At 38.5% G+C, this 23729-nt stretch overlaps 1 protein-coding gene across 1 annotated transcript; it reads right to left on the reverse strand.

Moving 5' to 3' along the window:
* Positions 1 to 1023: 1023 nt before the first annotated feature.
* col28a2a (collagen, type XXVIII, alpha 2a) lies at positions 1024 to 22625 on the reverse strand. The gene is made up of 35 exons (XM_084725182.1): positions 22490 to 22625; positions 20398 to 20972; positions 19233 to 19253; positions 19045 to 19104; positions 16625 to 16678; positions 15673 to 15717; positions 15214 to 15240; positions 15078 to 15122; positions 14909 to 14953; positions 14141 to 14194; positions 12545 to 12613; positions 12353 to 12421; positions 12128 to 12196; positions 9652 to 9720; positions 8465 to 8533; positions 8296 to 8364; positions 7907 to 7975; positions 7730 to 7801; positions 7512 to 7580; positions 7132 to 7203; positions 6844 to 6912; positions 6608 to 6676; positions 6133 to 6201; positions 5974 to 6042; positions 5786 to 5854; positions 5627 to 5695; positions 5295 to 5363; positions 5126 to 5206; positions 4690 to 4725; positions 4567 to 4603; positions 2978 to 3535; positions 2529 to 2836; positions 2175 to 2427; positions 1482 to 1673; positions 1024 to 1396 (listed from the first exon to the last, which is right to left on the reverse strand). Exons 1-35 carry the CDS (start codon positions 22623 to 22625, stop codon positions 1389 to 1391), a joined length of 3714 nt encoding a protein of 1237 aa, XP_084581308.1. The 3' UTR covers positions 1024 to 1388.
* Positions 22626 to 23729: the final 1104 nt, after the last annotated feature.

A 23729-nucleotide genomic window follows, 5' to 3' on the forward strand; every position in this document is an offset into this window, starting at 1 on the left:
AAACCCCAATGGGACTCCTAATTAGTGCTCTATTAAAGGCAGGTGTGTTAGAAAGACCCACCACTGAAGATGTTAAAAACACATGGGAAGAGAAAAACAAGGCGTACTGAATTTATATAGCACAGTTTTAGTTTAGTTAAGATATAATATTTAAGATAATAAGATATTTATTATTATGAATTCAATATTCAGTGCTTATAATTCTATTGGCTTCAGGTTTTCATTAATATTCCTTGACATTTGTATGCCATTTGTTTTGTTTTTTATAACTGTATATTCATAATTGTATTCATTGCAAAAGATAATTAATGCTATTTTTTTTGCAGATGCTTAGGTTACGGCTCACTATTTTTATTTTATTTTGTTAAAGAAAGAAAGCAGAAGCAGATAGATGGAAAAAGCTAATTTTATATGAACGAAAACTACTGTACACATCCGATTAATTTGGGATATTTTCCCATGTTGTCATTTTTCTTTCACAGATTTCACAATAAATATCATACTGTGGATTTTTTATTGTGATATTGTTGTACCTTGAATTTTTGGTATCCTTGCATCCCCACAAAATAGGCTGGACATAGATAATGATGGTTATAATGGTACTGGTTATTTTACTTAATTTACAAGGACACAAAACACACTACTACAATAATTTTACATTTTATTATTAAAAAACATATAAAATATTTATTCAGATATACACAGACTGCCCTAATCGACAGGTCTTTAATGGATGGATTGCAGAAAGCCTCAATCATTCGCAGTAGACCTCTGAAAGCAGTACCCAGACAGAAATGGCTCTCTATTACAGCTGCCAGTTTATAACCCGGATGGACACATTATAACAACAAAACCAGAACGCACACAAAAGAACACATCATATTTCAGCAAATTATGTCAACACAAGGTAAACAAACACCTTATTATTGTACTGCTGTCTTGCTAGAAATATATTCAGTGAATATGAAGCATGTGGCTCATAGAGGTATAAGAATGATCTACAGGTTAATTTTAAATTTTAACACATTTTCTTGTTATCTATGTTTTTAAATTTTTTGTAATCCAGTCAAACCCTGAATAAAGGATTTCTTCTGGTGTATCAAACACAATATAATTACTTTGAGGTAATAAAGTCAGTTTTTGTAGAAGTTAATTAAGTCAGTCAGTCACTGAGTTGAAACAGTAACATGTCAATAGTTTGTCATTTTTTGATTCAGTTGGTTATGACTTTTTAGCACTCTTTTGCTATTTGATTTAAAAATGCATCTGTGTGAGGACAAAAGTGTGTGACATTTTCTGAACACAGCTCACAGAACGCATCACATTAAAATAACACATCAGCAGATTGTAGAGTAGTAAAGTCCACTCTCTGATGGCTTCTTCTGCTTTTATCCTGCTGGAGACAAAAAGTGTAACACTGAGAGAAGAAAAGAACAAACAGAAAATGTGCATATTTAGTGTTAAATATCTGGAAAAGTTACCTGTTCTGAAAATGACACACGTCTTCTTGCATTCATCCTCTGTTTCGAAACGGTTGTCATTTCCACCGCAGCCTCCGTACCAGAACTGTGCGCAGGAATTGGCCTGCCGGTCATAGTACCAGCGGATCTTGTAGGTTCTACAGGTGCCCTGGTCCAAGCTGAGGTTACAGCGGGGGTCAAGACGAGGGGCTTCTGAAGAAGAAATGGTGTGTGAGATTCACATTTTACAAACGATATTTACGTTCTCAATGACAATGGCAGATATTTTGACTTGTCACAGTAGGGAAAGCACAGGTGTGACTAATAACATTGCAATGTCTTTCAACACCTGGTTCCCTACAGCTATAAACACTTTTAGATATGTCTTGTGTTGTGCAATTTTTTTTTCCCAGGATGGCAAAGTTATATTCTACCCTGGCTAGCTAAAACTTGTTGCCTTTTTTGATTTTGGATTGCGGAGGTTATGATTAGGTTTATGTGTGAGCAGTGTGATTGGGTAGGGGAAGAATATCAGGGTAAACCAATCAGAGGCAGAGAAGGGTGTGATATGCCTTCGTTATCCTGGGAAACCAAAGCAGCTAAATGCATCGCAGTTACCATTCATTTAATTATTTACACCTGTGCTTTTCCCACTCTGACGTGTCAAAATGTCGTCTGTGAAGGAGGTCTGTTGAGCAGGGGTGCAGCACTCACCTTCAGGCAGGACTGGACTCACCACAGGCTGCAGCTGGTTAGGGTTTAAAGGTGAAACTGAGCTCAGTTTTGTGAACGATGTGTCAGATGAGGACGAAGACGTGGAGGAGGAGGATGAAGATGATATGACTGCCTCACTGAAGACGGAGGTTTCCCTCACAGGTGATACAGATGCCGTTTTGTTAACTATAGCTACAGTACCACCACCACGTGCTCTTAAGTCTAAATCTTCACCTTCATCTTCCTCAAGCACCTACAGAAAGACAAAAACATAAAAAATGTGTCAGAATTTTGTAGCATCAGCAAAGACGTTTATAGCAATATACAATTGTAATTTTAGTTTTTAGCAAACACCTCAACAGGAAGAGGATCAGCACTGATGGGCAGCGTAAAAGTGTCCCCACGACCTCGGCTGTTGGTGCGTCTCTGATTTTGGATCTCCTCTTGGTAATAACCATTCCCGTTGTTCCAATATCCATTGTTTCCATAAGGATAACCATTTTTGCCATATCCATTATAGCCATTGGTGTTCTCTCCATGTCCATTGTTTCCATTAACGCCATGACCATTGTTGCCGTTCCAGTGTCCATTTGTTATGCGGTTGTAAATGAGGGCGCCATTTTCATCTTCACAGAACTGGCTGACGAGTTTAGACTCCAGCGCTGAAAAAAAGAAATTAAGAATTTAATTAACTTTAGGCCATTTTCAACCTCTCAACTAAAAGCAGTTATAGCTAAGATGTATATATTAGAGAGCACACTGCTGAAGGCGTGATATGAACAACATCTGACTGTGATCATCACCTGGTAGAGTGTTGAAGTCGTCAATGAGGTACATGTGTTCACTGTCGGGGTCGGAGGCAATGAGGTTGAGTTCTCGCAGGAACTCAGCCTGCGTAGGATCAGAGGAATTGACAATCCCCAGGGCGTACATCTCGATGTTTGCGGCATGCGCTTCCCTCACAGCGATGTCGAGCTTGACCGGCTCTCGTTTGTCAGTTTGGCCATCAGTGATGACGATGGCGACTTTTCTGACTCCAGGCCGAGCGCTGAAGAACGCCTCCTGAGTGGCCTTTCGGATGGCGGTGCCAGTGTAGGTGCCCTCGCCCATATATGGCATTTTCCTGATTGCTTGCTTCACGTCCTGTTTGCTCATGTAGCGAGCCAAGTTGAACTCCAGATGGACATCCAGACTGTAGAGGACCAGTCCAATTCTGGTGGCGTTGCGTCCGACTGTGGTCCGGTCCACCAGCCGGGTGACAAAGTCCTTGATGATTTCAAAGTTCTCAGGGCCAACGCTCTCCGAGCTGTCGATGACGAACACGAGCTCCATTGGCCTTTCTTTGCACTTGATGCCACATCCTGAAAACAATTAAATACTGTCACTGTATGAACTTGATTATTGTCCTTTACTCTGGTTTATCTGATGATGGTTTTAAAACTGCACCAATCAATACTTTTACCGTAACAAAAGAGCACAGAACTGTGTAATGTGAAAGGTGTGTCGCTCACAGTGATGAACCCACAGAGAATTATCACCTAACTCTGCAGCTCTGTTGAGCCTTTTAGTGTCTTTCATGTCACTGGGCCTCATGCATGAAGATTTTCAGATTTCCTCTTAAATATTAGTGAGAGGAAAATAATAAAATCCAATGTGAGATTCATGAAACGTGCACTGACAGTCAAGCCTGAAACAAACAGAGCGTATGCAAGAACTGATTAATGCCAGAAAAGTTCTTAAATTGTTTACGTGCAGAATTTAAGATCAAATTCATGCATGAGGCCCGTTGCTTTGGTTTTATGGCTTACAGTTGTCATAAACTCTCATTAACTTGTTTCCAGACACAGCAGGCTGTGAAAAAGCTCTAAAAACCCACAATACACCTTCCCAGCACCAAACAGCAGATACACAAATGTAGCAGCTAAAGCAGCTCAAGATGTTTTTCTCTCAAGTTTGTGGCGGAGACCAAAACAGAGCTGAAAGCAGAGTAAATATTGGACAAAAACATAAATCCAAGTGAATGCTAATGGCACTTCATGTCTGCTGGGTGCGTTTATGGGAAACAGTTTGCTAACATGTTTGTGGTATCAATTTCATAAGGTGATAATCAAGTTTGCAGTCTCTGGGGCTGAAAACTGAAGCCGATGTGGAAGTGTCAGAAACTGCAGTTCCTTGAATGGCCACTTGAGACTGGCTCCAAAAACAGGTCAATCTCCATAGACTCACATATTTATAGCCTGGTGCAAAAACAATTTGGGTCTCTACAGCTACTATACGAGGGATGATTTTTTTTTTTTTTTTAATAACTCACCTGTTTATACATGCTTATAAGAGTGAGAGAGAGAGAGAGAGAGAGAGGTGCTTAATGGTTACACCAATAAACTGGACTTACCACAGATTTCTTTGATCATCTTAATAATGTCTTCTCTCTGAAAAATATGAGAGCATTGATATTAGTACAAATATCACTATAGTTTATTGAATATTTAAAGATTAATTGAATTGATGAACCTACTGTGAGTCCTGGTTCTCCTTTTGCTCCTGGCCTCCCCTGTGATTACAGAAAAACAATATCACCGTTTCTGTAGTTTCTGCAAAATAGTTCTGTCTCTAATTGTATTGTTATATAGATTAAGCTGATGAATATGATAATAATTATTATCATTGTTCAATATTTGATTCTTATCAAGGTAGGTAGACTTTGTAACACTTTATTTCACAGTTTACAAAGCCCCTTTGTGAAACAGGCTCTCTATACATTGTACAAAGACAGATTATTCACATTATATTGATTAGTTTTTTATCAGTGATCTCATTTGTCCAGGTAGTACAATATCACATCAACAAGACTAAGAACTGTTGGGCAGGTGATGAAGCATCTGGGTCTCTACAGTGGGCCATCACGTATCTTCAAACACAGGCAGGTTTAGAATAAGATCTGTTGTGCTTACTGCTTCACCGGGGACTCCAGCATCTCCCATGTCTCCTTTTGTTCCTTTCATTCCCCTCTCACCCTGTGATCCACGATCACCCTGTAACAACGGAAGATTAATCCATCAGTCAGAGTTAATAAGATATCAATAACATGTTTACAATATACTGTATGAGTAAATCCATCACCTTAGCTCCAGGAAGTCCTTCTCCCTGAGGCCCTCTGGGCCCAGTCATACCTTGAGATCCTGGCTCACCCTGAAATTAGATTTAATTTTAACTGAATCATACAGTGTGTTCCAAACTCTCTGTAGATCGTAAATTAATTGTCATGCTTTGTCCTGCAGCGAGTTTGTCAGGCACTTCTATTGTGTAACCTGTCAGCACTATTTAAGTGCAGCATATTGCTTAACTCTTACTTGTTCTTAACAAGAAAGTACAAATGTGCATTTAATCTTGATTATGAAGGTAGGTGCTTGAAAGACAGCACTTGAAGTAAGTAAAGCAGTGGTATCATTTACCTTCGGGCCTTGGATACCTTCTCCAGGAGGTCCACTTGGACCAGGAGGTCCTGGTCTTCCAACATTACCCTTAAAAACAAATATTGAAAGTAATCAGACCACTGGTTTAAAAAAAAAAATTAAACACTTGCAAACTTGTTTATAGTGTGTCTCTCTTACAGGTGATCCTTGTAGCCCCTCTCCAGGTGGGCCGGGCAAACCTGGCAATCCTCTGAAGCCAATGTCACCCTGAAACAGACATAAATTATCAGATGCACTATTAGCGTCACCATACATACATACATGCAAGAAAGACAAAAAAATAAAAACCCAAAGCAAAAAAGCTTTAAAAACATGTAGACACAAACCTTGGGACCAGGAATTCCTATTCCCTCTGGGCCCGGCTCGCCCGGTAACCCTGGCAGGCCTGGAGGACCCTAAAATAAGAACATGGATTAGTTTATACAATGATACTTTGCACAGGATTGACTGAATTTATGCGTGTGCAAAATATTGATGATACAAACCACAGGGCCAGGGAGGCCTTCGCCTTTTGGACCATGTGGACCTGCAGGACCCGGATAACCACGTTCTCCCTGGTTAAATAAAATTTAGAGATGAAGACCAGCAACATTATGCTGATTAGAATAAAATGGTAAATGCATTTTCTTAAGACTCTCTTGGTTGCACTAACAAAGATTAATTTAATCTAAGATTAGTTGTGTCCAAAGTTCAACAAAAAAAGGTTCCTATGTTAATAATCCAGATTTGAACAATTAAAAACTAATCTCAGTTTAGTAAATCAAATAAATCAAATAAATTTGAGTGTTGTCAGGACCCATAGATAAAAATAAAAAAGGGGAGGGGGTCTTTCTTCATTTTAAACTAGTTTAAAAGTTACATGCAAGATAATTTAAAGTTAAACCATGATTTAATCAGGTTTTATCAGGTTTAATTAATCCTTGCTGGTACAACCCAGCCTCAGTGTTCTGAAGTGTTTACCTTTGGACCAGGTAATCCATGCCCTGTCTCCCCAACAGGACCAGGAGGACCAGTAGGACCTACATCTCCCTGGAGACAAGACAACAGTCAGCGTTCAATAGTGGAAATATTTTTTTATGTATTACATCACATCAAACTCGATCTGGCAGCTCCTCTGGCTGACTGCTACTTATCTTCCTCTGTGCCAAGATTCACATTAAGTGACAGTTTGATGATACTTTTTTTTATTTATTTACCTTTGGACCTGATATGGACCGTCCCGGCTGCCCTGGCATGCCCTGCTGGCCCGGTATTCCACGTTCACCCTGAAACGTTGCCAAGCGACATGAGATCCAATTCATGCTCACCTTTATTTTGACAATACTTGTGCTGCCAACAACCTGCAGCAGACTTGTTTTTTGGCTCTATTCAGACACTGTATTAAGATGGCATAAATCAATACACCATGCTCATTATAGAATAAATGGAAATACACTGGTTATACTACATCTAACACAAATTTGATTTGTCCATTCAGCTCTTACCTTTGGTCCAGAAGGTCCTGGGATGCCAGGAGGTCCATGTAACCCACGGATGCCCCTCAGACCCTGGTCACCCTGTGAGGGATTATAGCACACATCCTCTGATTAACATTTGTTGTCATATTAATTCTGCACTACATAAGGATATAGAATTTAAAGCAGTGGTTCTTGGTTTCTCTTTTCAGTAGTCTAACAACTGACCAGCGCAAAATATTTTTATCAGAAAAAAGAAAACTATATAAAGAGGAACAATACTGTGCCATCAGCTTGTTGAGGTAAATCCCATTAAAAGTTCCTGATACTGGCAGTATTTTATTGGCTCTGTTTTCACTTTTTTTCATCTCTTTCTCTGTTTCTAACCCTAACACTGATCTAAAACGTACCTTCTCCCCTTGGGTGCCGATTCCTTGTGCTCCCTCAGGACCTCGTAAACCAGGCAAACCAGGCTCCCCCTAAATAAGAAAAGGTAGAGGAGCCATAGAAACAAACCTTTTTTAAACTTATAGCTGTGAGGAGTGTTAAAGGAAACGGCTGTAACGTTCAGATACTGCTAGAAAATTGAGCTACAGAGTTGATGTATTCCTCAGAGCTGGCACGTTACCTTCTGTCCTGGAGCTCCATCCTCTCCTGGAAGACCAGGCAGGCCACCCAGACCAGACGATCCAGGCTCTCCCTGTAACAGTACAATAGTATTATTTGATTTTTGATGGGATTCAGCTCATTGGCACTCCATATATGCTGCTATAGATCGTTTTGTTCAGGACATGTGTCGCCTTACCTTTGGTCCAGGTTCACCAAGGCCTCTCTCACCTGGAGCTCCCTGCTCTCCTGGCAAACCTTGGTCTCCCTAGAAAAAGTAAAAAAGAAAAAGACGTAGCGTTAAGACAAAAAATGGAACAAACCTGTGAAGATTGAACTTATCACAGTAGCAAATGTAATGTTGTATCTGTATTATATTAAATCTGCAAATGAAATGAGCAACATTACAACTTTAGAAACCAACAAAATACTCAAACCCTTTCAGTCCTTTCAACAAACAATCTTTTGACTCAATGCTTCACAGTGAAATTAGAGGATAGTACTGAATTGTTAAACTAGCTAGACCTTGAATTAAATGCAGAACCATTGTGGCAACTGTCTCTGACAATATGAGAGTTTTTAACAAACCTTAGGTCCAGGTAAACCCTCTCCTGGAAGTCCTCTTACTCCTGGTGGGCCTCTTGGTCCCTCGTTTCCCTGAGCAGTAATGAAAATGAGAGAACTGTAAGTGCAGACTGTCCCACTACTCTGTGTACTGTATATACTGCATATTGGTGCGTAAAGACATTGTGCAGACCTTCTCTCCCTGTATGCCCACTCCTGTGAGTCCAGCTGGCCCTGGAGGACCTGAAGGCCCCACTTCACCCTGAAAGTAAAACACAAAGTCAATTTAATATTTCAGCATCAGTTCTCAGTGACTCCTTTGACTACAGAAGTGTGCACTGGGCACATTCAGTCAGGATCAGATATTGTAACAACCCTTTTCGCCAGCTGTTTCACATATGACAAAGGAAAATTAAGGAACTTCAGATTATCCTGCAAAAAACTTTTTTTTTCAAGTAACAAACAGGAGAAAACAAATATTTTTTAAAAATATATTTTTTTCCTCACTTGGCTCTAAGGGCTTCCTTACTGTACTGAGTAAATGACAGAATGAAAGATTGTACTGAACAACACTTGTCATGCCTGTCAGTACTTACATTTCCTCTCATTAACTACCCTGTCACTCCTTTCCCATCTGCTCCCAGCCTCCTGCTCACACACCTGCCTCTCATTCCCCCTAATCAGTGAAACAGTATACTTATATATATCTAATGCAGTACATATAAATATATATATGCCTTTCTTCTAGTTTGCCCTCTTAGCCAGATGGTGTATTATACTTCATAGCCTCCAGCCTTAGTTCTTTTTAGGGCTTTTCACACTGCACTTAGCCACTGGTTAAGACAGTTGTGAGCCCCAGGCCAAGAGCCCTCTTTCCCTTGGTCCAAGACAGCTTTCACCCAATCCTGGCCCACTCCAAAGTGGGCAAACCCTGACTTTAGCCTCAGGCTAGCTGACCCTGCTCCAGAGCAGGGTTAGCCCCTGAAAATCCCCTGAAAATCGACTAAACCCAGGGCTAAAAGCTGCCAGTGTGAAACAGGGCTAAAAGATTAATCATATAGCCCTGCAGTTAATAATGTGTGTGAAAAGGGGCTAAGTTATCCCAGGGTTAACTCTTAGCCCATGATTAAGGATATGGAGTGTGAAAAGGCCTTCAGTCTACCTTCTAAAACCTTCACTGACCATTTACCTGTTGCTGACTTTGTTTATGAGACCAAAGACCAAGTAAAAGTTCTGTCTCTGCATCCTGCTTTTGAGTTCTCAGTACAGTTTATACCAGGACTGTCACACTTGAGGTTCTTAATTCATTAATACATTTGTTGTGTAGACCTGAGTTTTTGTAGTATATTCTCTTTGTTAGATGATAAATTTATACCTCACCCTTTCTCCTTTGATTCCTGCACCCTGCTGTCCCCTCGGCCCCCTCGGTCCAGGAAGCCCCCGATCCCCCTGTGGAACAAAATCAGGTGAATCTCTGTCAGTTACATAACAGCCACTTGTCGTTGCCAAGTCTGCATTGTTCTCAGAGAAGAGGGTATGGAAGAAGAGCATGTCAGCTCCTGTTACTCTCTTGATAAAAAATGATCCTATAAGGAATGGAGCAGTTTTTTTCATGTCTTCATGGCATGTCTTGACTACATGATTCTTTAAGTTTTTCCACTACCAGACAATAATAAAATGAAGAAGTCGCTGTTGGGAGTGGCCTGAGCAATATCCAAGTGTAATAATAAAAAACATGCACACCTGATTGTACTAACTCTGCATGTGGAGAGGAGAAGGTTTGATCACCTCTGACACAAGCACTATGGTCCCTTTTTATTTTACAAGAGGTAGATGTAAAAGGAAGTCTGGCACAAGTCAAACAGATGTGTAGTAGCTTGAGGACATTTCCCTTCTTCCAAGAGTTTTCTTTAGCAAATAAAAGTGTACATAGATTTCTTTACAGTGAGTCACATAAATGTGCTCCTCCCACTGTCATTGTTTACCTACAAGTTCTGTCTTGAAAGAGAAGCTTGATGTTTTACTCTTACTTCACTGTAAAAAAAAAAAAAAAAAAAAAAAAAAAGCTATTTGTTATGAGTTTAAAAAAAAGTTAGGGTCAAGGCTCCCTTAAATTTTAAGGTGACTGAATTTGAAATGATGAGTGATTGAATAAATGATTCAAAACAAACTTGGACAAAATATGTTATGAAGTGTTCATGAATAAATAAAACTTGCATATTTCTGTTACATTAATGAGAAAAAGATTAGTTGACTCCACTAAATTCCTATATATTTTTTACAGTGTAAAGTATTATACATTAGTCTCACTTCATTGTGGTTATTTCTGTTCAGTAAGACATGCTGTCAACAATAATCTCTATGCACATGCCCAGAAATCTCAGGTGTCTCCTTATGAATGGAGGTATTAGCAGAGTCTGTTGTTAGCATAGTGCAGCATGTTGCAGCATGGGAGGAAAAAAACACCCCACTGTTTTTACAGACTCAACCACAGAGTGAGTAGTAGCACTTGAGTGAACACCTGAGTTATGAGGATGTGAGATGGAGCAGAGTGAGATCTGGTTTTGACAGATGGAGGCCAGGAACTGCAGAACTACCCAGATACTGTACATACGACTAGACCTAAAGATTGACTCCTCGACATCAGTTAGAAAGGTCAATAGTGAATTTTTGAATCTAAAAGCTTTACCTATTAGTCATTCCAGCCACACACCTTATTCAACAACAGCTTCAGTTTTAGAATCACAGTTGAAACTGCTGCCTCCATTTCTTTTTGTTTTCTTTATTTCTCATGTAGATTACCATCTAAATGACATTTGTATATTTATTACACGAGAGTTGACCGAGCTCGGTCCCTCGGTCAACTTTGTCCTTTCCTGTTGTTTGTCCTTTGATATGTGCTAGGCCTGTCTATGTTGAAAATTGCTGGGGGACAAAAAAGCAACATATACTCACATCTGAAATCAACCAAATGCTAGCTAACTAGCTAGCTTATTATTGCTCTAGAATAATTAGCTAGTTAGCCGGTGTTCTACCAATATTAGATAACTTAAAATGTTACAGAAAAAGGATTAAGTTGACTAAGGTACAAAATTTGCATTGAGCAAAAAGGGATGGGGAGGGTCAATAGAATTACCCTTGGATATAAAGATAAATAGAGCTCATTAGCTATCTTTCCAGCAGGGTGCCTTTATTACATGTTATCTTCACGGCTCTCTCCTAATGTTTCTTGTCAGCTATTAAATATAAAGAAAATACATAAACTGTAGCATTACAGGTTCAGATATTTACTAACTTATTTAATTTGATTTTCTGCTTAATTTAGGCTTAAATTGCAACATCGTGCACCGACATACATTTATGCATTTCCATGTATTTTCACCTGAGCAGATCCACTGGGGTTTCTGTGTTTTTGTTGAAGAGAGTAACTCATGCAGGGGATAGTGGGGCCTCTTTTTCTACTTTATATTCTACTGGATATCTGTAACTCATATGTTACTAATGTGTTCAGCCTTTATTTTTTCAGAGAAAATCTTCTGTCTAATATCTTTGCTGGTCTACTCCACTACAGGTCTGCTGGTCTACATTAGCAAAGCAAACCATTAGCTGTTACTTTAAACATCTGTGAAACTGCATTGTGCTGCTGTATGTTTTTCCTCACTGTTGCCTCAGTGCTTGCTCATGGTAGTAATTGTTGGGTCTCTGTAAATAATATTAAAACGAAAACAGTCTAGACCTACTTTATATGAAAAATACCCTGAGATAACTTCTGTTATGATTTGTTGCTACATAAATAAAACTGACTTTATTTTTGTCAGTTTTGACCTTAATGACGCTGTTGCACTCAAGACAATACCTTTGATCCGGGAAACCCCTCGCCTTGGGGTCCTTTATCCCCTTGAATACCTTGTGGTCCTTGAGGTCCCTGTAAACAAAACCAGAGTGGAAAATCTGTCACTTCAATCAGAGTACATGTATGGACTTTATCAATAGGTCACATTTGCCACTGAAACAAATATGGATGTCACAGACACAGATATTCAACAATCTTACACAGAACAACTGTTTCTTTGTAACTTACAGGTGGGCCGGGTTCACCCACTCCAGGAGGACCAGGTGGACCAGCTCGGCCCTGGAATCCCATGTCACCCTGCAGATTTATATAAAAACATAATTTAATAACAGAAAGTGAAACCCAAAGAAATGCTGATAGTGAGTAAACAACCATAAAGTAAAAGAAAATATTCATGGCATAATCCACAACATAATTTACTTTTGGTCCAGGAAGTCCAATTCCAGTTTCCCCCTGAATTCCTGGAGGTCCAGGTGGGCCGCGTTCACCCTGTGATCACAAACATGAAAGCACCAAACACACAACATCATTTAAATAAGCTTTTCTGACTTTTCTCCATCTTTCAAATTTTCAAGACAAAGATGATCGACAGATGAAATTAAAATACCATGTCTCAGTCTCAGAGGCCATTTTGATTAAAGGGAAACTTTGGCACTTTTCTCGTGAATGTCCAGTCAGTGTTGATGGTAAATGTAGTCAATAAATTCTTCAGTGCGTACTTGGACCGGTTCTGTTCAAGATCCTTGGAACCTTGTTGCTGTCTACTACACTGGCCAGCATGTCCACCAGTTTTAAGCAGAGCTAGTGTAATTTAGGAAGTCATCAACAGAGGACGCTACACAATAGAGCAGTCATCACTTCCCTCAACCACACCCCCTTTTTGGTGAAAAAGGCCCTTTTAAAGTGCTGGCACCAAAATTGAAAAAAATAGTTTGATTCACATGCATGTTTGTGTTTGTGATGTATTTGGTACTTCAAAGATGGCAATTTGTGTACTTGAGTCAACAGGGTGCCCTAAGACTTCTATCTTTTCTGTCCTTTTAGCCTCTCTCTTCAAACCGTTGTCTTTCATTTATTCTGTGCAGATAAGATGCTCATTTGAAGCTGAAAATAATGCTGCAAATCCATCAGCTGTTGTGTGCACTAAATAGGGCAAGATATTTGATATTTGATCTCTTCCTGCAGGTTAGGACAAAGAAGAGATAAACTTTGTCTCAAAGTTAAAGAAACCCAAAACAACAGTGTCTCAAAATAACAAAGGACTGTTAGAAGCTCTTTGCCACATGAATGTTTGGATTAATTAAATTATGTGATTGGCATTTAGATAAGTCTTTAATATTAAAGAACAGGGAGCCTGTCTTAACAGGATATAACAGTTTGTCAAACTTGTGAGAATCGTCTCGTTAACTTACACAGGTATCTATTAAAATGAGGCTGTTTCATAACCAGTTAAAAACTCCTTATAGTAGCTTTATATTTTCACATATACATATTTTTTTCTAGGAATATATAAATAAAATTAATATGTGAAAAAGTCGGTCTCAAAGGAGTCTTTTTAGGGACAAATTATACCACATAAGGACCACCAAGAGTCCCATCATCTTTACAAATGCTTCCTGCATGTCCTCACACGGTGAGACACTGAGCACACTAACTTTCTGTGTATGTTATTAACTGCAGGCCTTTTTGGAGAAGCTGACGATGCTGTAGGCACGTTCTAGTCTGTATTTAGAAACAGGATACAAGCCGTCAGGAGAACCTGTAGTGAGATTTTCTTTTGCTGAGGGTTCATCCGTGTGCCGGTGAGTAACAGTAATGATGGGGGAAGAGACTCTGGCTTATTGCCAAATGTTCTCACAGGGGTCTATTACCAGACAAACAGGCCTCTGTGCTGCGTGGTAAACACCGGGGAGGTAAAGCTCCAACCTCTTGTTTAAACTAATCATAAAGGGAAATGTAAAAGTCACAGCAGATGTACGTGACGAGGTAAGTAAAAGTTATTCAAAAGGGGCTGACCTGCTTTCCCTGAGGGCCCTCTGGTCCAGGGTCTCCATGTGGTCCTGGTAAGCCCTGGACAGAAACAACAGACAGCCTTCAGTAAAGAAATACCCATAACACTTTCTGTGACGCCCATGTTTTAATGCATTATAAACATCCTTAGAAACTGCCATACTTATAGCAAATATAATTACAGTTACAAGCACTCATAATTATTTGTAACACGTTATAACAACAAACACAGCACATTATAAAGAATTTTACATTGACTTTATAAGTTCAAGTATCATAAGTAAGGGATAATGTACAGTGAGCAGGTCATTATTGGTAAATAAATCCAGAGGGGTCTTGAATCATCTTGAAAAGGTTCATTTCACAATAATGTTCTGCTCACTGTACATTATCCCATTTATTACATGATTACTTACCAAAAAAATCAATTTTTTGATACAAAATATTAATTTAAAAATGTTTTTTATGGATTTAAACATTATTTTATTGCTCCTTCGAGAGTTTATGACCACAGCTGTGTCCATAGCAACAGTCTGTTCTTCATAGCAACGGTCTGTTATACAGAAATAACAGACCTTAGAATGCCAGTTGACCAATCAGAATGGTCACTCACTGACATTTTTTCCAAGGATCATAGTGTAATATAATTTTTGAAGTTGCAATACATATCTTATATTATATGTGATTATAATGTGATTACAATTCATTATGTATTACTGTGGTTACTGAACCATTACATTAGTGAAATGTGAGTGAAAGTAAAATATGACTGACCTGCAGACCTCTGAGTCCTCTTGTTCCAACCGAGCCCTCAGGACCCTGAAGAACGTCACATAGGAAACAGACAAACCATAATATCAAACACCGTATGTACAGTACAGATGAAATTAATAAACTATAATCATAATATTCTTATTGTTTAGTGTAAACAGTGCTGTCGTACCCTGTCTCCTTTGATTCCTGGAGTCCCACACTCACCCCTCTCACCCTGTGGAGAAATTAAATTGAAGTATTACAGCGGTTTGAATTGTTTTTAACAAAATAAAATGTTATCATTGACATAAATCTAAATCGTATACCTTCTCTCCTTTGTAACCGGGTTTTCCCTGCAAATTAAGTTAATGAGATGTTATGTGTAAACAAACTATAAACAGTATACACAGTATAAACATTAACATTTTAATACTGGCCAAGAGTTGACAGGATACCAGAATTTTAAACTTCAGTTAAAAAAAGATACTCAGTACATCTTTTGATACCACGGCATAAAGATAAAAAGTCCAAGGCACATGAAACAGAAACAGAAAAAGTTACTGAACATTGTCTGGTTTTGCTGCAAGTCAAATTTTAGGAATGATAAATAAAGACTGAACTGAACTGAGATCTTGAATGAGCACTTAAATAATTTATTTTATAGCTTTGGTACCTTAGATCCTATAATAAACAGATACTGAATTTTTAAACATGTGGTTTCGAAAAAGTATTTAAGTATCTATAGTTTTGACAACTTTATATTGGTCATGAATGGTAGCATTTACCTCAGCACCCTCCCGTCCAGGTAGACCACTCAGCCCTGCTTCACCCTGATATGACAGGAAGTACACCAAGTCAGTATATCAGTGAATAATGAGTTAACCAAAATGCCAATTACTGTAACAACATAAATGAAAACTTTTTGTGAAAACACAAATTTAAAATGAATGTGTATAAGCCTCAAGCATAAATTAAATAATTAATAATAAGAATTATTTAATCTTTTTTGATGCACTGCAGCCTCTTATTTGTAATGTCTGCTGTAAGATATGTAGTTGTATTTGTTTTGATGTTTGATTAAATGTCGTGTATTTACGTGAAACAGTACGTGAACAGTGCATCCTAAGATGCGAGACAAATTTCAGACAAATATTCTGGTAATAAAGCAAAATCAAATCAAATCAAATAAATCATGTCCCAATAACTTTGAACATATTAGTATTTATGATATTATATTATAGAATATTAGTATTTAGTACAACAAATGCTTAAAACACAAAAAACTGGAAGAGCAAAGTTCAGAGAAAACATTACGGAATATAAGAAGTCATGTGGTCAGATTATTGCTATTATGTAGACACAAACACGGTTCCAGTGCAGCTATGGCATATGGTCATGTCGTTGTTACATTAGAGATGAGGAGCTGGAAAAAGGGGAATGGGTGGTAAGAGATATCTGTTTATTTGTTGTATTTTTAGGTAGGATTTAAAATGATGACTACTTACCCGGCATGTGCACAGTATGCACACTTAAGGACTTTATTAATTTTAATAAAAGTTTTACCAAATACTTGCAGTACAGATATTGTATGACTCAGTTCAGGATCCAGACAACTTTTTTTTTCAGAACTGAAACACAGACTTTAGGTGTTGAGCACCAGGAAGTATTATATAACTTCTGCAAGAGTCCGCCAGCTAAGAAATCCATATGTCCATATGTCCATCAGAAAGTACACACCTTTTGCCCTTTAAGCCCTGGGGCTCCATCATCTCCGGGGCGACCTTTCTTCCCCTGGAGAATGAAACAAAGACAGGGTTTGATTAATTTCTTCCACTGACATTTTGCTCTCCGTGCACTAAAATCATCTTTTTTTTCTGTAGACGGACAACATCTGAGACAGACAGAGAGGGGAGAAGGTACTTGGGGTTATGTCTGAATGTGTGTCATATATGCACTTATGCATGTGACGGCTGACAGTTGACGCTGTAGGTGGACATGAGGTGTCTTGTCCACGGGGCCAGGGGTCACTGTCTCGAGCTGCACCTGGACGGCGTGTGTCAGTTGCTATCAACCAGAAATTGCCAGGTTGTGACCATTAAACTAATGAGAGCAATTGTGAGATGCTCTTCGTCTGAGAGTAAGAATTTTAGGAATCTCTGTGAGGAGAATGCACCTGGTTAATGGCCACGCAGCTGTGTGTCAGCAACATAATTATCTGCCAGGTTGCCGCAAAGCTTGACGTTACCTGAGCTGTCTACTGTCTGAGGAGGTGAAGGGCTTGAGTGGAAGTTTGCATGAAAATGTGTGAGTGGGTGGGATCTAAGGCTGAAGAATTAATCAAAACTTTACTGAAACTGCAATATGGCCTACCGTAATTTTCAAATTGCCGGAGGCGCAATGTTTGTTTAAGATGAAATGTCAAAATAGCACTTTATATTAAATATTGTTGTGCTGCAGAGATGCCCCTATACAATAAATTCTACAGACTTGAGAAAATGTCTTTTTGTATGGTGTGGATCTCTGCAAAAACCACATCATGTTTTTCAATGAAAATGAGAACAATTAATATTGCAAATCATATTGCAATTAACCCTTCCAAAGTCCCGCCCCTTTTTGCTCAGTGCTGCATTAACAATTGACAAGCTTGACATGCTATATGCTCGGCTCATCTATGTTGAAAAGAAAACCAGATATGAAGATGTTTAAAAGATGTTGCTGGGGGACCTGTAAAAGCAATATAGCTAAATAGCTAGTTAATGATTGATTTAGGTTAGCTAGCTAAGTAGCTAGCATTTTGCTAACATTAGCTATGTAAGTAGCCACCAATTGATAAAGATTAGCTGCCTGGTTAGCTACCTTTTGGTGGCATTAACTAGATATTACTAGCTAGCTGACTGATGTAGATCAGCTTGTAAGTTAGCTAGCATTTTGCTAACAACGCAAACTTAATATGTGAATATGTGTATATGTGCGAGTATTGTGATTCATTATTATGATTTATTATGATTTTTGTTTGCTTTTTTAACACAATCCCAAGCTGAAAAACTGAATAAAAACAGTGCAGATCACATTATCTTTCAACAGCATTATTGCTATATTGCATACTTAAGTGGTGCATTTCAATGGTTTTTGAAGTAAATGGCTATGTAAATTTTGACCCTTTGAGGTTGTTGTAGCTGGTCACTGACTGGTTGAAACCAGAGTAGCCGTGTGAAGTCAGCAGCTGCTAGTTTGAAAATGTCTAACTATGAGCATGTGTCATTACATGTGAAGTAAAATGGAGCAGACTGTTAAGATAATATTAGCATAACTGATGATGATGCTAATTTCCATTAATGACATTTCCAATTATATGTTAGCATCGAGCTAATGGACCAAACTCTAGTTATTTACGAATGAAAAAATCAATTCAGAATTTGTTTTTTGTTTTTTAGAAAAGAATCACAGTCATAATAGGGGTGAATCATTTCTTTCTTCCACTGCCAGCACATAGCATATCAAAGTACAGGAAACAGGAAACTATGATGTTGACTGAGGTTTTTGCCAGGTACCAAGCTTGCGATGGAGCTGGACTTAGGAAAGTTGCAATATCAGGCAAAATATTCATAATTAGATACTGGTGGGATCATCTCTTGCTCCTCCATACTGCACACCATCTCTCCCTGTGTGACTGACCATGGCAGTTAGAGCTGTGTGTGAGATTTATGGTGGCCAAAGGTCCAGTTTTATGGGGAGTTGAGCTCTGAATGTGGTGCCTCTGGTTTCCATGGGGGACATCTTATGTTAAATGAGAAATGCACAATAACTGGCTGGGAATGGAACACACACACACACTGGAACAAATATATTTCTCTGGGAAATAGCAGACTACAGTTTCTCTTCTCCTTTAACCTGTTGCCATAGATTTGCTTTCAGAATGTGGGACAGGACCACCTATCCACTTAACTCTGCTTGTGCAAACGCCTGCAGGCTGTACTGAGGGGGAAGCAGCGAGCAATTACACTGATTGTTCAAAACTGCACAATTACCATTCCTAAAATATCATGTTAAGATTTCTCTGACTTCTCTGCTTCTGACAGACCGACTTGTGACACTTCAAAGGAAACTGCTCTTTGGTCGTGGGGATGTTTGAGAAACGCTTGAGCTTAAATACTCACCGCAGGCCCGCTCGGCCCCCTCTCTCCTTTCTCACAAGCACATCTCTGAGCCAGAGGGCACTTCAAAAAAAGAGACAGCTGTCATGTTTGCAATTCTATGCAATCAAAGTGGGCATTCTCACCTAATTACACATCAATAAATGAAATAAGCTTCTGTATATGAGTTGTGCAATTGTAGTAATACTTACTCCTTCATCTGCCAAGCCAATCTGCAAAGAAAAGAAAAGTTGATAAATATCTGATAGAATTTTGGTCACAGATTTGTTCATTCATTGCTTTGTGGTCCAGATTTTTAAGAAATCTGAGCAAATAAAGCTTCTTCATACAAACAATAATTTTGGTAAACCAAAAATATAGTCATATATTATTTTTAATTCTATTTATTTCTTTTAATTTCTATTGACTTCTTTTTTCCTGTGTTTGTTTGCGTTTTAATAGTGTATCCATCAGTGCATATCCCACACGACAGATGTAGCAAAAAGAAAATGGTGTAGAAGATGCAACAAGATGAAAGATTATGCAAAAGTCAGATAAAAATGACATAAGACAAAAGTAAGACAAAAACGACATAACAAGATGAAAATGGAACAAGACAAAAATTATTTAACAAGATAAAAAGGTAGAAACGAGACAAAAACGATGTAGAAGATGGAAGAAGACAAAAATTATGTAAAAGACCTAAAAGAAAATATAACAAGACAAAGGGCATAAGACAAAAAAGATGTAACAAGAAAAAAATTGATGTAAAAGATGTAAAAGATATAAGAAAACAAAAACAACGTACAAGATGTAACAAGAAAAAACAGGGGTAACAAGACAAAAAAGGCATAAGAGATGTAGTAAGAAAAAAAGGGCCTAACAAGACAAAAATTCCACAGAAGACGTGACAACATAAAAAAGATTTTATAAGACAAAAACAAGACGTAATGGACAGCCTATAGAAAGGTCCTTTTTACTTTTATACTTTTCGTACATTTCAGAACCTGTACTTTTTCAGTTTTACTTGAATAAAGAAGTTGAATCAGTACTTCTACTTTTACTAGAGTCTTTTAAAGTCTTTGAATAGTTTCTTCATAATATCAGGTTGCAAGACAAACAGTGAGGAAATCCTCTGGGATGTGCTCATGCAGACGTCAAACAGTATTTGTCTAAAGCTGTGTAAAAAGCTTAAAATCCAGAGCAGTGATAGACATTCTTTCATTTGTTTCTCCAGAGCATTTTCATCATTCCAGCTCTGTATGAATACCTGAACAAGCTTGTCCATGTGTCAACTCTGAAAAGACGCTCATTCAAAGCAAATGCATGACCTTTCTTCCCAGTGTTGTCTGCTGAAAGACGAGGTATTATACTCACAATCTCAGTGACGATTTTTCCAACAATGTCTTCGTCCTGTAGATTATGGAGGAAGCGGGAGGCCGGGGCGCTGGCGAGCATCCGCAGCTGGGCTACATTGGCTGGCTCGTTGGCTGCTCGGGTGATGCCCAGAGTGAAGAACTTGATGCCCTGGTTCTTGGCATCGGCAACAGCAGAGAAAATGTCAGGGTTCCTCGGGTGGGAGATGCCATCTGTGAGCAGCACGGCCACTTTGATGCTGCCAGGGCTGGACTCCTCCAGGTAGATCCTGGTCATGTTGGTGATGGCGTAGGTGGTGTAAGTGCCATGCCCGATGTAGATGATGGGAGCTATGCGGGTCTTGAAGTTGTCTGTGCCCCTCCAGTCTCTGAAAGTTTGCTCTGTGATAACATGGCTGCTGTACTGCAGCAGAGCCACCCTCATGCTCAGGCTGCGGCCGGTCTGCAGGTGAACCCCTTGGAGTCTGTCCACCACGTTCATGGCAAACTGCTTCTCCCGATCATGATTGTCCTTGGCACTCTCAGAGCTGTCCAACAGGAAGGACAGCTCCAAGCCACAGTCCTCATCCAGCATGGCTGTATACACACACAAACATGATGAAGGACTCTCTCTTATCATTACATGATGTTTTCAAAGTCTTATGAATGGGTAAGATTTGTTTTAAACAGAGTTTAGCAAAACTAGGTTTAAATTTAGTACATTTTAAATTTTACATAGTAACTTGTAAAATTAGATTTACAATTAAGCGGACCCTTGTTGCACAATCAAAAACTAATCTAAGTTTAATTAAAGTTTAATTGATATGGAGATGCTTGCTTACCCAAATTAGAATAAATAAATTACATAAATGTATAAATATGAATGCTCTCGGGACATAAAAGAGTGGAGGGGGGGAAACAGTTAATTTATGTATTCCTTAACATTTGCTGGCTAGCTAAAAAGTTATTTTGTTTGCCAGCTAGCTAAAAAGCCTTAAAAAACATTATATTATTTGCTAGCTTGCTAAGCAATTATATTGTTTCCTAGCTAACTAGAAAGTAAAAGAGCTTTATGCTTGCTAGCTAGTTAAAAAAGTTTGTTAAAATATCATATTGTTTGCCATTTAGCTAAAAGGTTAATGTTATATTGTTTGCTAGCTATCTAATAAGTTAACAAAGCGCAAGATTATTTGCTAGCTAGCTAATAAGTTGATGTTCTATTGTTTGATGGCTAGCTAGAATGTTGAAAACAACAACATTATATTGTTTGTTAGCTAGCTAACAGAGCTAGCTAGCTAAAGTTAGTTAACCTAGTTAGCTAGCTACCTCATGATGGCCTGGCAGCAAAAGTCTAATTTCTCTTCCTTTAAGAAAAAAGTTATCGTCTACATTATGAGCGAAAGAAAGAAGGGACACATCATAGCATTGGGTCAAGTCCCTAAACAATCTTTGAGGAAATTGATTATTTCCACCTAAAAGCTGCTATTTTAAAAGTTGAACCTCCTCAAGTACATTTTGGATCGTTCTTAAAATGGGAGTTTCTGGTTTTGGTGCAACAGAATTTATTTTAATATAGGTTTTAAAAGTCTTAACACACTAGAGGAAAATAAGTCACTAATAAATTCAGGCTTATTGCTTTCAGTGCTGTAATACATTAATTAAAGGGACAGTTCATCTGAAAATCCAAAATACATATTTTTCCTCTACTTGTATAGGGCTATTTCTCCATCTAGTTTGTTCTGGTGTGAGTTGCAGAGTTTTGTACACATTGGCCATAGAGATGTCTGCCTTCTCTCGAATGAAACTAGATGGCACTTGGCTTATGGTGCTCAATCCAACAAAAAATACAAAATTCAAAACCAGTGTCTCTTTCCAAAAACCATGACCTGGTTACTCAAGATAATCCACAGACCTTGTTGTGAGCAGTTTCATATAGGAACAACCTTATTTCTATGAAATGAAATTTTTAATTCTAAACAGCTATAGCCAATATCTCCAAAACTAGAGGGAAAACAAAGACGGATAGATAGCACCATAGGTCAGAGGAAAAATATGCATTTTTGTTTTGCACACACACACAAAACTTTTATCATATTTTTCATTCATTTTCTTACCTTGACCATCATGAATGTTTGTAGCTGGAGGTTTGGCATTAGATGTCCTGAAAGTTTTTCTCTCTATATGTACATCCTGGGCCCAGACGCTGGTCAGTGCTGTGACCAGCAGCACCGACGTCAAGGAAGGAAACATCGTCCCAGCTATGGAGAAAAATCACAGCAATTCAAAATCAAGCAGTGTTAACTCTCTGCAAAAGTTTTTCTGAATCAAATTAGAGCGAGCATCTGTAGATTTTATCTGCTGAACATTTCAGAAAACTGTTACAAAACAAGTTAAAGATCAAATTAAAATGCTGAAAATTATTTTGCTTTGAAAGTGGAGAAAATAAAATAAATGAGCGACTGTTTTTAGATCAACTCACAGTCCAACCTCCTTTGGAAATGCTGCAATTTCTAGTATTTCAGTGTTGTATTTTGATTGCAGCCCAAAATGTAGACTTGGAAAAGGAGCAGGAACAGCGGAGGTCCAGTTATTGTGCAGCAGCAGCAGTGTCGGTGTCAGTCATTCAGTCATTCTGTGGAGCAGAGAGTGAGAGACCCCGAGACACTCACCCTGCTTTTATAAGGAGACATGAACAGAACAGATCCCATGGAGCCTTGCCAAAACTCTCGCTCTGCCCCCAGGGCAGGGGACGGCTGCTGGGATATGTTTGCAACAACGAGCAACAACGTGTGTTTGCTGAAATTTGCACTTTAATTACTTTAAGTGTAATCAACCACAGATGTATACATTCACTTTGGGGTAACTTGTTTTTATGACAGATAAATTATAGTTATCATGCTGTAATTTTGTCTTGAAAAGTTGCAAAACTTTTTTGACTGCTTACATAAACAGTTAATGGATTAGGACTCATTCATTTGTCAACTTTCTTTAAAACTTACAATACAGTTAAATTATCAGTCCCCTCATTTGCAGAGATTGTTGTGGCCTAAAATACCTGATTTCACGACAGCTTTTCTAAAAGATTTTGATGCATGTTGTCATGTTTTTAGATGTTTGATTCATTCAAATCAAGCAGCTTGTTCCAGGGAGAGCAAACCCGCAGTCCGTCTCTCTTTAACCTCACCAAAAAAGCTCAGGATTGCATAAATTTCTACAAAATATGCATTATTTTTAGATGACGAAGTGCACATGGGTGGTACTCCACAAAGGAGCAAAATCTGTTAATCTGTCATCAAACTCTGTCAAAACAGCACAAAATAGTAACATATAAAAGTGCAGAGATCATTGATAAAT

The sequence above is a fragment of the Lutjanus erythropterus genome, chromosome 8, assembly GCF_056507025.1.
Source record: "Lutjanus erythropterus isolate fLutEry1 chromosome 8, fLutEry1.hap2, whole genome shotgun sequence".
Lineage (NCBI taxonomy): Eukaryota > Metazoa > Chordata > Actinopteri > Lutjaniformes > Lutjanidae > Lutjanus > Lutjanus erythropterus.

Bases quoted from the DNA above. Each gene is read 5' to 3' on its own strand.
- col28a2a (XM_084725182.1), bottom strand. From the start codon at position 22,625: ATGTTTCCTTCCTTGACGTCGGTGCTGCTGGTCACAGCACTGACCAGC. The intron at 12,422-12,544 runs GTAAATTATGTT...ATAAATCTGCAG, and splicing joins TTGGACTTCCTGGACCAAAA to GGTGACATGGGATTCCAGGG. The intron at 6,202-6,607 runs GTAAACACTTCA...TTATTTAACCAG, and splicing joins ATGGATTACCTGGTCCAAAG to GGAGAACGTGGTTATCCGGG.